The sequence below is a fragment of the Sminthopsis crassicaudata genome, chromosome 3, assembly GCF_048593235.1.
Source record: "Sminthopsis crassicaudata isolate SCR6 chromosome 3, ASM4859323v1, whole genome shotgun sequence".
Classification (NCBI taxonomy): Eukaryota; Metazoa; Chordata; class Mammalia; order Dasyuromorphia; family Dasyuridae; genus Sminthopsis; species Sminthopsis crassicaudata.
The window spans coordinates 579,080,388-579,097,376 of record NC_133619.1 but is presented as its reverse complement, the minus strand read 5'-3'; the positions used below and the strand labels follow the sequence as shown (position 1 = coordinate 579,097,376).

Genomic DNA, 16,989 nt, shown 5'->3' with positions numbered 1-16,989 from the left:
TAGACTGACTGTGCAATTATAGCTTATCATGGCATAGATCAAAGTTCTTTTTTGTATGTTTTTATTTTTTTAAAAGCTTTTTATTTTCAAAACATATGCACGGATAATTTTTCAACATTGACTCTTGCATAGCTTTGTGTTTCAGATTTTCCCCTTCTTCCTCTTAACCCCTCCCCTAGATGGGAAGCAATCCAAGATATGTTATACATATTAAAATATATGTCAAATCCAATATTTGTAAACATATTTATACAATTCTCTTGCTGAACAAGAAAAATCAGATGAAAAAGAAAGGTAAATAAGTAAGAAACAAAATGTAAGCAAACAATAACAAAAAGTGAGAATGTTATGTTGTGATCCACATTCAGTTCCTGTAATGCCAGAGAAACTGAGACAAGACAGAGATTAGAGAGTTTTTAATATTTTATTAATTGGAGAGTTTAATTGACTGGACAGGACTCTCATCTCAAAGTATCCAGTGATGAATGGGGGAATGAAAAACCCTTTTATAGCTTTTCAAACAAAGAAAAGAAGAAGAGTGGGAAAAGTTAGAACTGTTTGGTTTTTGTCAGGATGGGGAAAGCAATAAACTCTTACTGAAAACCAAAGTCAGGAAGTTTGAATACACAGAAGTAAAGATATCAATTGAAGTATCTGGGATGATCTTATCTCTTAGAGGGACAGTGTTAAATATTCTTTGAAGGCAGAGGGAGCTAGGAGCCAGGATGTCTGATCTGTTCCTCATCTCCCATTGACATTTTATAACCTTAGAGCAAAAGGTCCTCAGTCTTAATGAACCAGGGAGTTTTAAAACTTAAGGGGACTGAGGCAGAACAGTTAATTGAGGAAACTTAGATGGAACAATTCAGGGAAACTCAGTCAGGACAATAAGGGAAACTAGTGCAGGGAAACTGAGGTAGAACAGCTCAAGGAGACTGTGGTATAACATTCCCACAGTCCTCTCTTTGGATTCAGATGACTCTCTTCATCACAAGACATTGGAACTGGTCTGAATCACCTCATTGCTGAAAAGACCCATGTCTATCAATATTGGCCATCATATAATCTTGTTGTTGCTGTGTACAGTATTCTCTTGATTCTACTCACTTCACTTATCATCAGTTCATGTAAGTATCTCCAGGTTATTCTGAAATTATCATGCTGACCATTTCTTATAGAATAATAATATTTCATAACATTTATATATCAAAACTTATTCAGCCATTCTCCAACTGATGGGCATCCAGTCAGCTTTCTTTCTTTCTTTTTTATTAATAGTTTTTATTTACCAGATATATGCATGGGTAATTTTACAACATTGACAATTGCCAAACCTTTTGTTCTAATTTTTCCCCTCTTCCTACCCCTCCCAGATGGCAGGTTGACCAATACATGTTAATAAATATAATAGAGTATAAATTAAATACAATATATGTATACATGTCCAAACAGTTGTTTTGCTTACAAAAAGAGTTGGACTTTGAAATAGTGTACAATTAGCCTGTGAAGGAAATCAAAAATGCAAGTGGACAAAAATAGAGGGATTGGGAATTCTATGTAGTGGTTCATAGTCATCTCCCAGAGTTCTTTTGCTGGGTGTAGCTGGTTCAGTTCATTACTGCTCTATTGGAACTGATTTGGTTCATCTCATTGTTGAAAATGGCCACGTCCATAAGAGTTGATCATCATATAGTATTGTTGTTGACATATACAACAATCTCCTGGTCCTGGTCATTTCACTCAGCATCAGTTCATGTAAGTCTCTCCAGGCCTTTCTGAAATCATCCTGCTGGTCATTTCTTACAGAACAATAATATTCCATAATATTCATATACCACAATTTATTCAGCCATTCTCCAATTGATAGGCATCCATTTCCAGTCTCTGGCCACTACAAAAAGGACTGCCACAAACATTCTTGCACATACAGGTCCTTTTCCCTTCTTTAAAATCTCTTTGGATATAAGCTCAGTAGTAACACTATTGGGTCAAAGGGTATGCACAGTTTGACAACTTTTTGAGCATAGCTCCAAATTGCTCTCCAGAATGGCTGGATGTATTCACAATTCCACCAACAATGTATCCAACTCAGCTTTCAATGTCTTGCCACTACAAAAAGAGCTGCTACAAACATTTTTGCACATATAGGTCCTTTCCTCTTTTTAAATGATTTCTGAAGAGGTCTAGATTTGGGGTACCTAAATGAAATCAGGGTTTAATTGAGGTCTACTGGCAGGTTCAGGGTACAGGAAATCAAAAAGAGCTCTGCTGCAATCTCTTTGGATTCAGCACAAGGGTAAGGAGTTAAATGAGGTGTAGTAGCGGTGCAAGAGTCCCCTGAAATGGAATTTACAGACTCGAAAATAAAAGAGGTTTATTATGGGGTTTGGAAGTAAGGTTAAAGTCTAGTTAAGGAAATAGATGAAGGTAGAAATAAGAGGTAACCAGAAACAGTGTTCCAGTGGGCAGAGAGTTCTTGGGGCCAGGCATGGTGCTGGCATGTTTTGATCCTGTGCAAAGAGAGGACCCCAACTTGGCTCTTTTATAATGAAAGATTTAGCTAAAGGGGCCTGTGAGTGGAGTCCCAAGTTGACTCAGATCCAGGTTGGGGCTGGGACAGGCCGGATCTTCTATTGGAATTCAAAGGGGTGATTTTGACCAGGATTTGTGAATTAAAGGTCTTAAGCTTCTTGAGTTGATAATGCATCAGCTAGGAAGGGTTGGGAATCAGAAAGGAATAAATCAATCTGAAAGGACTAGTTTCTTAAAGGGACCACAACCCGCATCAATTTCTTTAGGCTACATACCCAGTAGAGATCAAAGCATATGCACAGTTTCATAGCCTTTTGGGTATAGTTTCAAATAGCTTTCCAGGATAGTTGAATCAGTTCATAACTCCACCACCAATGTATTAGTGTCTCAGTTTTCCCATATCTCCTCCAACATTTATCTTTTCCTGTCTTCCTAGTCAATCTGAGATGTGTGAAATGTTTTCTCAGAGTTGTCTTAATTTGTATTTCTCTAAATAATAGTTTTTTAGAGCTTTTTTTTTCATATGACTAGGAATATCTGCCACATATTTTGCCTATGCAGAAAACCAGGTACTCTAGGGCAGTGGTCTGTAGAGTTTTCTAATCATGCCATATTGATATTGCTCCACTGTCAATGAGTCATTGGATTTAGCCATCCAACCAAATCTGAGTCTAATTATATTATCATCTACTTTACATTTTTTCTCCATGAAAAAATTATGAGATATTTTATCAAAAGCTATGTTAAATTGTAGGAAAATTATACTTCGTAGCATTCATCTCATCTATTAATTTAGGAATATTGTAAGTTAAGTGAAACTTAAACAGTTTTTTTTTTTTTTTTTTGGTAATCACTGCTTTCCTTTCTGATTGGGCTCAGAATATTCCAGAGGAGAAAATGAGGCTGGTGACTTTATACAATCCTGATGTGGGTTAAGATTCCTTTCTAATTCCCAACCCCCATGAATCTCAATGGGAAATATCCAGGCTCTTCCAGCTCCCATCAGCTGTCCCAGCCCCCATTCTAATAATCTGCTCAGATTTCCCCAACTCCCCACCTCTAGCACAAACAGTTCCTTATCTAAAAACTCATTGAATTCTATTCAAATTCTAACCCTGGCTGAAACCAGCCAGCAGCCAACCTGGGACTTCAACCACAGGCCCCTTTCAAGATTACCAAAAGCCCCCATTATAAAAAGGGGCAAAACTGTAGTCTGCTCTTTGCAGGAGCCCCAAACATGGCATCCTTACGCTGGCTATGTCAAGGGTTCCTGCCCACCCAGCGCCAGCCCTGGCCCTGGTATCTTTCTTCCTTTAAACTTACTTCCAAACCCCAAAATAAACCTCTTTTGTCAATCTAGGTTTTCGGGGTTGTAAATTCTTTTACAGAAACTCTTGTGCCACTACTAGACCTCATTTAACTCTGTATCCTTGCGCCAAATCCAAAGGGGTTGCAAAACAGCTCTATTTGACTCCTTGTACCCCCAAACCTGCCACTAGACCTCAATTAACCCTAATTTCATTTAGATACCCCTTACCTAATTCTCATCAATCCTTCCTCACTTAAATTCAATTCATTTGCATGTCATGGCACCACCAATTCTCATGTCATGATTCTTTTCCAGAAGTAAGGTAAACAAAGAATAACATCAACAACAGGAGCTGCCCCACTGAGGACCCAACTGGAACTGTCCATTTAGGGAAACACAGTCCTTTTGTTTGGTTTTCCTTTTTTTTTTTTCCTTCCCTTTCCTTTTTTTGTTTCTTTTCTTTCTTCTTTCTCTTTCCTTCCCTTTGTCCATATAGGATATCATATCCTTATCTGTGGGTGCTCTGTTCAAAGGAATATAAATTTTGATTGTAAGATATCCTGTGGATTATGGGCTAAGATTTTCCTTAAAAGTGAGTCACTCTAGCTCTCACAAATTGATCATCAATAGGTCCCAGGCCAAATCTCACTTAGTTATTGTTTGGTGACTGATTGGTTGAAAGTGAATGTAAATAGCAATTGTTTCTGTTTGGCCAGAAAACCCAAGGTTCTTCCCCTCTCATATTGTCCTTTTTTTTTTTTTTTTTTTTTTTTTTTTTTTTTTTTAAGCTTGGATAAAAGGATCCATTCTTTGTCTCATTATTTCTTATCTAGCCTTGATAATTTAATGGGCCATGTTTTAGTCAAATTGAGACCTGTTAAAGATTTTAGCTTAAAAAGGTCAAGACCTTCCACTGCCTCTCCTCTAGGGCTATCTCTGGTCATCTTGATCTATAGCTTGCTGTTGGACTCAGATGGTTCTGGAAGAAAAAGTGAGGCTGATGATTTTGTACAGCCTTCCTTCAGTTAAATCCAGTTCACTTGCATATCATGGTATTACATCACTGAAGTCATGGTCCTCTTTCTTTCTAAATGTCACAACACTTTCTTTAATGATCTATCCTAAAATTTTCCCAGAAATTGAAGGATGAAATTCCCTGTTGTGTAGTATGCAGATTCTGTTTCGTTCCATTTTTTCAAAATTGGGTTAACACTTATCTTTCTCCAATCTTGATATGCTTCCCCCTATCCACAATATTTTAACTTTACTGATGGTGGCTTGGAAAAAACTGGCACCTACCAATACATGAGGATGAAGTTTATCTGGGCCAAATGATTTGAATTTTCCAAGGATGTCCAAGTTCTACTCCTTTTTCCTCTGAAAATTCTAGTACAAAGGTCATTCTCCATGACTGAGAAAATAGAAGCAAATAATAATTTTGAAACTCTATATTTTCTCAATTGCCAGTTATCTTTCTATATGGCACAATTAATGGTCCAATTTGTTTTTGGAGCCTCCTTTCCACTCCCAATATAGCTCAACTCCTTTTTTTGCATCCTTTATCCCCATATTGTTGTCTTTAGTATTTCTGGACTTCCTTTATTCTTTTTGAACATTATATATATCTGTCACTATTTCCTTAGACTGTTTCAGACTCTTATGTACATCTTCTATTACTTGGCCAGCATGCCATCTTTTATACATTTCTTTTAAAAATTTTAATTTGTTTGATATACATCCATAGTGGTCTACTTAAACAAATTCCATTTTTCCTCCTCACTGGCATATTTTCCCTCTTGTTGGCTTTAGTACTTCCTTTTGACCATCTCCTATTGCATCTGATCTACCTTTTTCAGGGAATATTAATCTATGGGATGCCAGTTATTCTTCTTCTCAGTGTCTTGAAATCTGGTAAATCCAAATCAGATGTGTATATCAGACTAACCTTAAATATCTTCTCCTGTATCAAAAACTTTAGGAAGGATTCATAACTTTTCTCTTAGAACTGGGATTTTTTTCCATTCAGCCATTTAATCTGGATACCAGAACCTAGGAAGGAATCACTCCAGTTGTCCTGCCAATCCTTCCTCAACACTTAACAGCTGTGCTTCCAACTCTCAGAATCTGGATACCCAGGATGTGGGTGCCATATCCAAATTTAGGCAACAACCAAGAGGAAGAAAAGGTCTTAATGCAAGGAGGCAATGTAAGGAGATCCAGTTATTACTGAGTCTTGCTGTGATAAGATTCCCTGAGTTGCCAACATTTCTATGTGAGTTCCTCTTTGTTAGTGAGAATAAGATCCAGAATAGAATTGCTAAAGCAAATCAAAAAAAATCCTTAGTTGCTCTGTTTTGGGAGAGACACACAGACAGAGACAGAGAGAAAGAGACAGATAGACACACCTATACACAGAGAAACAGAGATGGAGACTGAGAAGAGGGAGAGGGAATGGGAGAGACCTGGGTGACTGAAGTTCTCCCAGTACTTCTTTGTCACATTTCTCTGCCAGGTATATTATCCATTTCCCAGACTCTGAATCTATATTATCTTTTTGTTCAGCTGTTACGTAGCATAATCCAATGGCAAAATCTCTTCTGTCTCTTCCCATTAGCCATCGCTAAAATGCTTGCTTTTCTTCCTCTGATGTCCTCTCCTCTCATGAGTATATCTTTTCAATTTATAATTCTTCTCATCTTACCACTTCTTCAGCTCATCTTATTTCTTTGAAATAAATTATGTCAATGCAGAACCACAGGCAAGTCCTGGATTTTATGAGAACAAATTAGATCTTTGAGGCTCAATGTTCTCCTTTTGTTCAGAACACTTCTTCCTCTTGCTTGCTGTCTAAACTTTATATATGGTACCCATAACTTGTGTCATGTGTGTGTTGGAGAGATGTATAATTAGGTTGGAGCCAGAAGAGATGGATTTGATCTCTTAGGAACCATGCGAACATGGATTGGTCCTTGTTCTTCTCTGGTCTTCATTTTATTCATCTTTAAAATTTCATGACTGAAACAGATAATCTCTAGTCCTGTATTACTCATCTTAGGAAGTTGTTGTGAGTTCTAATATAATGATGTTTGTTAAGAGATTTGAAAAACTTAAAGTGTAAATCATAGTTGTAATTATTATTATCATATTATTGAAAGGGTGTATTGTGTCATGTTGTTGGTCATATAGATGAGGTGTGCCCACATGATCTTTTAGATATAGCTCACAGGAACATGGGAAACTCTCTACAGTTTGCTTTCATTCCTCTTTCTGCAAGGAAAAGTTTGACTTCTGCTACATGGGGAAGCAGGAGATTAGTGCCAGAGGCTGGCTACTGCTCTCCTTAGAGAAAGGATAGCAACTAGAATTATATCTATTTGTTTCCCCTTATATAGAGACATATAAATGACATAATGGATAGAGCAATGGATTTGAAATCAGGATGATTCATCTTCCTAAGTTCAAATCCAGTCTCAAACAATGACTAGTTCTGTGACACTGAGCAAATCATTTAACCCTGTTTGTCTCAAGATAGCATCATATCTTTTCTCTTTTTCAATGTCATTCTCCAATATCCATTTTTATACCACCTACCAATTTACTTCTCAATTCCTTATAATTCAGCTTCCAATCACACCACACGATCAAGCTATTCTCATTAAGTTTACCAGTAATTGCCTAATAGATAAATCCATGACTTTTTCTCTGTCTTCATTCTACTTGATCTTTCTGCATTTTTGGACACCTTTTTTTGGTCAAAGGCTGAAACAAATGAGGATTAGGTATAAAATTCCTTCAGAACAGGGATTATCTTTTGCCTTATTTGTATCTCGAACATTTGCACAATGTCTGGTATATAGAGGGTGCTTAATAAATGTTTACTAATTAACAGGATTTATGAGAATATGTATAGAGATTTTGACGTGCAGAGTAGGATTATCAAACACGTAGATCTAGCTATATTTCTATCAGGCCTAGAACCCTAAGAAATCAAAGAGAAAGAGGAAAAGGATCTATGTGTACATAAAACATTGTTGATATCTTTCATAGTAGTTTCCAATGTGAAAGGTGTTATCCTATTGGGAAATAGCTAACAAATTGTGGCATATAATTGTCATACAACATTATTGTCCAATAAAATATGTTGAAGTGGATAATTTGAGAGAAACTGGTTACATCTTTAAGAACTGATGAAACCAGAAGTGAGCAGAAAAAGAGGAGAGAGTTTAGGCAATGATAACAAAACTGTAGATAAAAACAACTTTGAAAGACTTAGAATTCTGATCAGTACAATAAAGGACCATGAGTCCAAAAGCCTGAAAGTCAAAATCCCCCTCATCCCCTGTTAGAGACTTACTGAACTCAAAATAACAAAGAACTATCATTTTTGGTCATAATTCCTTTGGGATTTTGCTTCCTGAACTGTATGGATATGTATTGAGGGATTTGTTTGCAAATACTAAAAAATGAAATCTCTGCTCAGTACCTAGCTCATGAGCACAAAAACTATCTTTCTGGTCTCTCACTGCAAAGGCCTTGGCATCTCCAAATTCAGACTTAGCATCCTGCTCTCATATAGCTTACTGAACATAGCAAAATTAGAATAAATTTATTCTCAAGCTCAGCCACAGTTAAACCTGTGGGCTTCTGGGCTTTCCTGTATGTTTTGCATTACTTTCCTCTGTTACAAGGGAAAGCAGAATAGGTTGGATGTGTGTGGGAAAACAAGTGTGATTTAATAATAAAAGACAACTAGTGATTAGAAATCATTTATCTTTTATTTCAACTTGATGATCTTACAATTTATGATTAGGTGAAGCCTTTAAAATATTTCCATGTTAACACTGTCTATGGATTGTTGTGGGGAAAGACAAGACTAGATTCAAGCTACTCTCCTCTCTAACTTGCCCTAGTTGAGCTATTGATAAGCAGACATGATGCTGAGAGAGACTTATATGCATGTGTGTCTAGAACTAGCTCCAACCTATCTTAGGAAGGTAATTATTACATTTTCAGTGTGAGTATTTACACTTAGAAATTGGCAAATAGTACACCAACTATTTTTTATTGCTAGGCTAGACTTGGGAAAGTGGTAGAAAAAATCATGTTACAGATTATGCTTAAAAGTGTGCCATGGGTACATTCATTTTTGCAGATGGGGTAGGGATGGGGAAGAGTCAATCAGTAGACATTTACTGGCATATCATTGTCTGTATGGGGCCCCAGGGTAGCTAGAATCCTGTCAAGATCTGGGAATGAGCTTGGAAGACTAGGATGAAGACTCCAGAGAATAAGATGGTTGTAAGTTGACCAGGGACGGTTGCCTTATTACCAGAAGCTGTAAAGGAAAGAATATAGGAGTAAGAGTTAGTTTTCCTTGGAGGTTTGTTCCCTTCTCCCCATCCTATCATTGCTGGATGATTGCAGGGTCTGTCCTTTTCTTCCTTTTCCTCATCCCTGATCTCCTCTCACCAGAGTGTACCATAAACAGTTATGGCTATTTTGGAGGACATTCTAGGCTGAGCACTGGTTCATAGGATCTGTAGTCTCATTGAAACCTATTCTATTCTGGTATGGCTTATATGTGATCCTCATAGCTTCTTGAGCAGACAACTTGTCTCCAATTCTGTTCATAATGGAGAGTGAAGAGGGATTGTTGTGCTTCTGGGGATGCTGGGACAGGGTCCCTGAAGGTCCAATGGATGGGGCCCAGAGAAGGATGGAGAAGAAAGGAGATATTCCTCATCAGGGAATTGTAGCAAATTAATTACTTTCTTCCTCTGAAACAGAAATAAATTCTTTCAATTTCTTAGAGCTGGGCTTTAGACAGCCCTAAGCTCAACATAGCTCAGCTCATCTCAGCTCAGCCCAGCCTTTGTAGCTGGCTCCATCACAGCTTTAGGAAGGAGTTGGTCAAACAGGGTAAGGCCAGGCTCCTTATTCTGTGTTCTATGTCCCAGTGATTCTAATATCCCAGGGCCATCTCAGTCCACTCTGTATTGTTCTTTTGGCAGAACTGGGCTTGTGTCTTCTGTTCATACAGGGCACATACAGGTCCCTTTCCCTTCTTTAGTATTTCTTTGGGATATAAGCCCAACAGCAGCACTGCTGGATCAAAGGGTATGCACAGTTTGATAACTCTTTGGGCATAGTTCCAAATTGCTCTCCAGAATGGCTGGATTCTTTCACAACTCCACCAACAATGTATCAGTGTCCCAGTTTTCCCACATCCCCTCCAACATTCATCAATATTTGTTCCTGTCATCTTAGCCAATCTGACAGGTGTGTAGTGGTATCTCAGAGTTGTCTTAATTTGCATTTCTCTGATAAGTAGTAATTTGGAAATAGCCGGTGGCCAATCACCCTTAATCTCCCTCTACCTACATGAAAGGGTTCCAGAGAGGATAAAAGGATAAAGGCAGAGGTGAAGTCCATGAGAATACTAGAATATAAGTTATAAGTTCATATTCAGAATTGGAAGGGATCTTAGAAATGATCATCAAATTCTTTTATTTTAAGGATGAAGAAATGGGGGCCCAGGGAAATGAAACAATAGCTTGCCATAATTGTGGTAAATAGCTTAGCCAAAGTTTGAACCCAGATTCTTTGACTCTTTTTTTTTTTTGAAGGCAAAAAGCATTTATATATAATATATAAATATATATTTATATATAGGAAAAACATATATAGTATCTATAGTTTATTATAAGAACTGTTCTAAGTACTTTACAAATATCTCATAATCCCAATGACAAGTCCTATGAATTAGGTGCTATTATTATCTCCATTTTACAGTGAGGAAACTGAGGCAAACAGAGATTAAGTGAATTGTCAAGGGCCACAGAGCCAGTACATGCTAGATTTGATCCTTTTTGTTCTTCTGATTCAATTGTTATTTCTTTTTTAAAAATTTTATAATTATAAAATTTTTTTGACTATATATGCATGAGTAATTTTTTTTATAATATTATCCCTTGTATTCATTTTTCCAAATTTTCCCCTCCCTCCCTCTACTCCCTCCTCTAGATGACAGGCAATCCCATACATTTTACATGTGTTACAGTATAACCTAGATACAATATATGTGTGTAAATCCAATTTTCTTGGTGCACTTTAAGTATTAGATTCCGAAGGTATAAGTAACCTGGATAGATAGACAGTAGTGCTAACAATTTACATTCATTTCCCAGTGTTCCTTCTCTGGGTATAGTTGTTTCTGTCCATCATTGGTCAACTGGAAGTGAGTTGGATCTTCTTTATGTTGAAGATATCCACTTCAATCAGAATACATCTTCATACAGCATTGTTGTTGAAGTGTACAGCGATCTTTTGATTCTGTTCATTTCACTCAGCATCAGTTGATTTAAGTCTCTCCAAGCCTTTCTGAATTCATCCTGGTGGTCATTTCTTACAGAGCAATAATATTCCATAACCTTCATATACCATAATTTACCCAACCATTCTCTAATTGATGGACATCCCTTCAATTTCCAGTTTCTAGCCACTATGAAAAGGGCTGCCACAAACATTTTGGCACATACAGGTCCCTTTCCCTTCTTTAGTATTTCTTTGGGATATAAGCCCAACAGCAGCACTGCTGGATCAAAGGGTATGCACAGTTTGATAACTTTTTGGGCATAGTTCCAAATTGCTCTCCAGAATGGCTGGATTCTTTCACAACTCCACCAACAATGTATCAGTGTCCCAGTTTTCCCACATCCCCTCCAACATTCATCATTATTTGTTCCTGTCATCTTAGCCAATCTGACAGGTGTGTAGTGATATCTCAGAGTTGTCTTAATTTGCATTTCTCTGATAAGTAGTGATTTGGAACACTGTTTCATATGAGTGGATATAATTTCAATTTCATCATCTGAGAATTGTCTGTTCATATCCTTTGACCATTTATCAATTGGAGAATGGTTTGATTTCTTATAAATTAAGGTCAGTTCTCTATATATTTTGGAAATGAGACCTTTATCAGAACCTTTAACTGTAAAAATATTTTCCCAATTTATTACTTCTCTTCTAATCTTGTTTGCATTAGTTTTGTTTGTACAGAAACTTTTTAGTTTGATGTAATCAAAGTCTTCTATTTTGTGATTGATAATGATCTCTAGTTCTTCTCTAGTCATAAATTCCTTCCTCCTCCACAGGTCTGAGAGGTAGACTGTTCTCTGTTCCTCTAATCTATTTATGATCTCATTCTTTATGCCTAAATCATGGACTCATTTTGATCTTCTCTTGGTATAGGGTGTTAAATGTGAATCCATATCTAATTTCTGCTGTGATTCTTTGACTCTTAATGTATTACTGTTTTCTCCAGATTGCACTGCCTTTTGACCATCCAGGTCATAGAGTAACAATATATCACCTATTTTAATCTATAAAACCTTTGAGTTGGGAAGGGTCTCAGGGAGCATTGAGTCCAATTTCTCTTTAAGAATTCTTTCAGAAAAATTACAAAACACTTGCCACAAAAATAAAATCAGATTTAAATAATTGGAAAGACATTCAGTGCTCTTGGATAGGCCGAGCGAATATAATAAAGATGACAATACTCCCCAAACTAATCTATTTATTTAGTGCTATACCAATCAGACTCCCAAGAAACTATTTTAATGACCTAGAAAAAATAACAACAAAATTCATATGGAAGAATAAAAGGTCAAGAATTGCAAGGGAACTAATGAAAAAAAACTCAGAGGAAGGTGGTCTAAGTGTACCTGATCTAAAGCTATATTATATAGCAGCAGTCACCAAAACCATTTGGTATTGGCTAAGAAATAGACCGGTAGATCAGTGGAACAGATTAGATACAAAGGACAAAAAAGGGTACATCTATAGCAATCTAATCTTTGACAAACCCAAAGATTCCAACATTAGGGATAAAAATTCATTATTCGGAAAAAACTGTTGGGAAAAATGGAAATTAGTATGGCAGAAATTAGATATGGATCCACACTTAACACCATATACCAAGATAAGATCAAAATGGGTCCATGATTTAGGCATAAAGAGGGAGATAATAAATAGATTAGAGGAAGAGAGGATAATCTACCTCTCAGACTTGTGGAGGAGGAAGGAATTTATGACCAGAGGAGAACTAGAGATCATTATTGATCACAAAATAGAAGATTTTGATTACATCAAACTAAAAAGTTTCTGTACAAATAATACTAATGCAAACAAGATTAGAAGGGAAGTAACAAATTGGGAAAATATTTTTAAAAACAAAGGTTCTGACAAAGGTCTCATTTCCAAAATATATAGAGAACTGACCATAATTTATAAGAAACCGAACCATTCTCCAATTGATAAATGGTCAAAGGATATGAACAGACAATTCTCAGAGGAAGAAATTGAAACTATATCCACTCACATGAAAGAGTGTTCCAAATCACTACTGATCAGAGAAATGCAAATTAAGACCACTTTGAGATACCACTACACACCTGTCAGATTGGCTAAGATGACAGGAACAAATAATGACAAATGTTGGAGGGGATGTGGGGAAATTGGGACACTAATACATTGCTGGTGGAGTTGTGAAAGAATCCAGCCATTCTGGAGAGCAATCTGGAATTATGCCCAAAAAGTTATCAAACTGTGCATACCCTTTGACCCAGCAGCGCTACTACTGGGATTATATCCCAAAGAAATACTAAAGAGCGGAAAGAGACATATATGTGCCAAAATGTTTGTGGCAGCTCTTTTTGTTGTAGCTAGAAACTGGAAGATGAATGGATGTCCATCAGTTGGAGAATGGTTGGGTAAATTGTGGTATATGAAAGTTATGGAATATTATTGCTCTGTAAGAAATGACCAGCAGGAGGAATACAGAGAGGGTTGGAGAGACTTAAATCAACTGATGCTGAGTGAAATGAGCAGAACCAGAAGATCACTGTACACTTCAACAACAATACTGTATGAGGATGTATTCTGATGGTAGTGGAAATCTTCAACATAAAGAAGATCCAACTCACTTCCAGTTGATCAATGATGGACAGAGGTAGATACACCCAGAGAAGAAACACTGGGAGGGGAATGTAAATTGTTAGCACTAATATCTGTCTGCCCAGGTTGCATGTACCTTCGGATTCTAATGTTTATTGTGCAACAAGAAAATGATATTCACACACATGTATTGTACTTAGACTATATTGTAACACATGTAAAATGTATGGTATTGCCTGTTGTCGGGGGGAGGGAATAGAGGGAGGGGGGGTAATTTGGAAAAATGAATACAAGGGATAATATTATAAAAAAAATATATATATATATATAAAAAAAAAAAGAATTCTTTCAGCGGAATGCACATTAAGAGAACTCTGAGATATCACTATACACCTGTCAGATTGGCTAAGCTGACAGGAACAAATGATGATGAATGTTGGAGGGGATGTGGGAAAACTGGGACACTGACGCATTGTTGGTGGAGTTGTGAAAGAATCCAACCATTCTGGAGAGCAATCTGGAATTATGCCCAAAAGTTATCAAAATGTGCATACCCATTGACCCAGCAGTGCTACTACTGGGCTTACATCCCAAGGAAATACTAAAGAAGGGAAAGGGACCTGTATGTGCCAAAATGTTTGCAGCCCTTTTTGTAGTGGCTAGAAACTGAAAAATGAATGGATGCCCATCAATTGGAGAATGGTTGGGTAAATTATGGTATATGAATGTTATGGAATATTATTGTTCTGTAAGAAGTGACCAACAAGAGGAATACAGAGAGGCTTGGAGAGCCTCTGAGTGAAACTGATGCTGAGTGAAACGAGCAGACCTAGAGGATCATTATACACTTCAACAATGATACTGTATGAGGATGTATTCTGATAGAAGTGGATATCTTCAACATAGAGAAGAGCTAATCCAATTCCAATTGATCAATGATGGACAGAATCAGCTACACCCAGAAAAGGAACACTGGGAAATGAGTGTAAACTGTGAGCATTTTTTTTTCTTCCCAGATTATTTTTACCTTCTGAATACAATTCTTCCTTTGCAACAACAACAACAACAACAAAAGTCGGTTCTGCACATATATATTGTACCTAGGATATACTATAAGATATTTAATATGTATGGGAATGCCTGCCATCTAGGGGAGGAGGTGGAGGGAAGGAGGGGAAAAATTTGGAACAGAAGGGAGTACAAGGGATAATGTTGTAAAAAAAAAATCACCTATGCATATGTACTGTCAAAAAATGTTATAATTATAAAATTAATAAAAAAAAAGAATTCTCTCAGCAATATCTGCTAAGGGTGGTCAGTTATCTTCTGCTTAATCACAATCAATTGCACTTGATTGTGCAATCAATTTGGCCTCTAAAGGTGAGATGCCACAAGACATGCATTGATTCTCTGCTGCTTGTGCTGATTTTGGCCTAACAATTAACATTAAGAAAACACAGGTACTCCATCAGTCAGCACCACAACATCCATATGTAAAGCCATCAGTTGGAGCAAATGGTGAAGTTTTGAATGCTGTGGATTAGTCCACTTACCTTGGCAGAATACTCTCCAGGAATTCACACACTGATAATGAGGTTGGCACATGCATTGCCAGAGCTAGCTCTGTGTTTGAGGGCTCCAAAGGAAAGTGTGGGAGAGGAGAGGTATTAGACTGACTTCCAAACTGAAGGTTGACAGAGCATTGTGCTGACCTCATTGTTGTATGTTTGTGAAGCCTGGAGGGTATACCAATGCCATGACAGGAAACTGGATCTCTTGAGTTTAAGTTGCCTTAGGAAAATTCTGAAGATCACCCAGCAGGATAAGATATCAGACACAGATTCTTTCTCAAACTAGACTGCCAAGTATCCAAATTCTACTGCATAAAGCACAGTTCTGGTGGACTGGCCACCCTGTTTAAATGCCAAATACTAAAAAGACTACTTTGTGGAAAATTCACACAGGACAATTGTTCACAAAGTAGTCAGAAAAAGTGACACAAGTTTCTCTTAAGAATTTTAGAATTCGGAGCAGCTAGTGGCGCAGTGGATAAAGCACCAGCCTTGAATTCAGGAGGACCAGAGTTCAAATCTGATCTCAGACACTTAACACTTCCTAGCTGTGTGACCCTGGGCAAGTCACTTAGTCCCAGCCTCAGGGAAAAAAAAAAAAAGAATTTTAGAATCAGGAGCAGTTAGGTGTCACAGTGAATAGAGCACTTGCCCTGAAGTCAGGAGGACCCAAGTTCAAATCTTTTCTTGGACACTTAATACTTCCTAGCTGTGTGACCCTGAAGAAGTCACTTTATCTCAATTGCCTCAGGCAAAAAAAAAAAAAAAGAATTTCAGAATCGACCTAAGACATGGGAGACACTGGCATAGGACCACCCAGCATGGATTGCCCTCATTAGAAAAGTACTATGCTCTATGAGCAAAGCAGAACTGAAGTAGTTTAGAAGAAACACAACATGTGCATAGTAGGTGAAGCCACCTGAAATGTTCATAGGGACCATTTGATTCTGAGCTGTGGCAGAGCATTTCAAAGTCACATTGGTCTGATCAGCCACAGTTGGACGCATTGTAAACTTGACTCTGACATAGTGATGTCCTCTTCAAGAACAGATAACAACCTCCAACTTAAGATCTGGAATCATGGGGATAATTTTTTCCTGAGCAAGTCTATTTGATTGGAGGATATGACTAAATGTTTCCTCAAGTCTTTGTATCTCCAGGCTGGATCATACCCATGCCTTCTAGACAGAAATGGTCTGTGTTTTTCTAAAGTGATTCCTAGGAATGGAGACTGCCCGGTCTCCTTCCCTTCTTCGTACTCAAGTCCACAGGAATATCTTCCTGGACCAATATCATTGGCTGGGCACCAAGAATAACTGGTTCTAGGAACAGATCCAGAGAATAATATTTAGTCAGCAGAAGTTCTGAATGTCCCAGTCCTCACATACTATACTTGTTGGGACTATCTCACCATAGTCCAGAGTGTTGTAGTACCAAGACCATTGGATTTGGAGCCCAGAGGTACTGGATTTCAGTCCTGGCTCTTCTACTTACCACCTATGTGTCCTTTTCCTTTTTCTCTTCTTTCTCCTTCTCTTCTTCCTAAAATGAAATAACTTTGGAAGGGATTCCTGTGACTATTCAGTTCAACCTTAACTCTAGTTCATCCTCTGCTTAGAAAGT

At 37.5% G+C, this 16,989-nt stretch overlaps 2 protein-coding genes across 5 annotated transcripts in view; both read right to left on the bottom strand.

The window, feature by feature from the left end:
• The window catches only part of LOC141563590 (ecto-ADP-ribosyltransferase 5-like), a 77,877-nt gene that overhangs the window by 11,651 nt on the left and 49,237 nt on the right, over positions 1 to 16,989 (bottom strand). The window lies entirely within an intron of this gene.
• LOC141563591 (ecto-ADP-ribosyltransferase 5-like) overlaps positions 8,598 to 16,989 on the bottom strand; it is a 41,251-nt gene continuing 32,859 nt past the window's right edge. Inside the window, exons 4-5 of one of the 2 annotated variants that reach the window (XM_074304908.1) lie at positions 16,861 to 16,908; positions 8,598 to 9,176 (exon numbers count right to left, since the gene is read on the bottom strand). In XM_074304908.1, coding sequence (XP_074161009.1) covers positions 9,070 to 9,176; positions 16,861 to 16,908 — 155 coding nt within the window. In that variant the 3' untranslated portion in view covers positions 8,598 to 9,069. The remainder of the gene's footprint in view (positions 9,177 to 16,860; positions 16,909 to 16,989) is intronic. The other variant, XM_074304910.1, reaches the window with a different exon arrangement.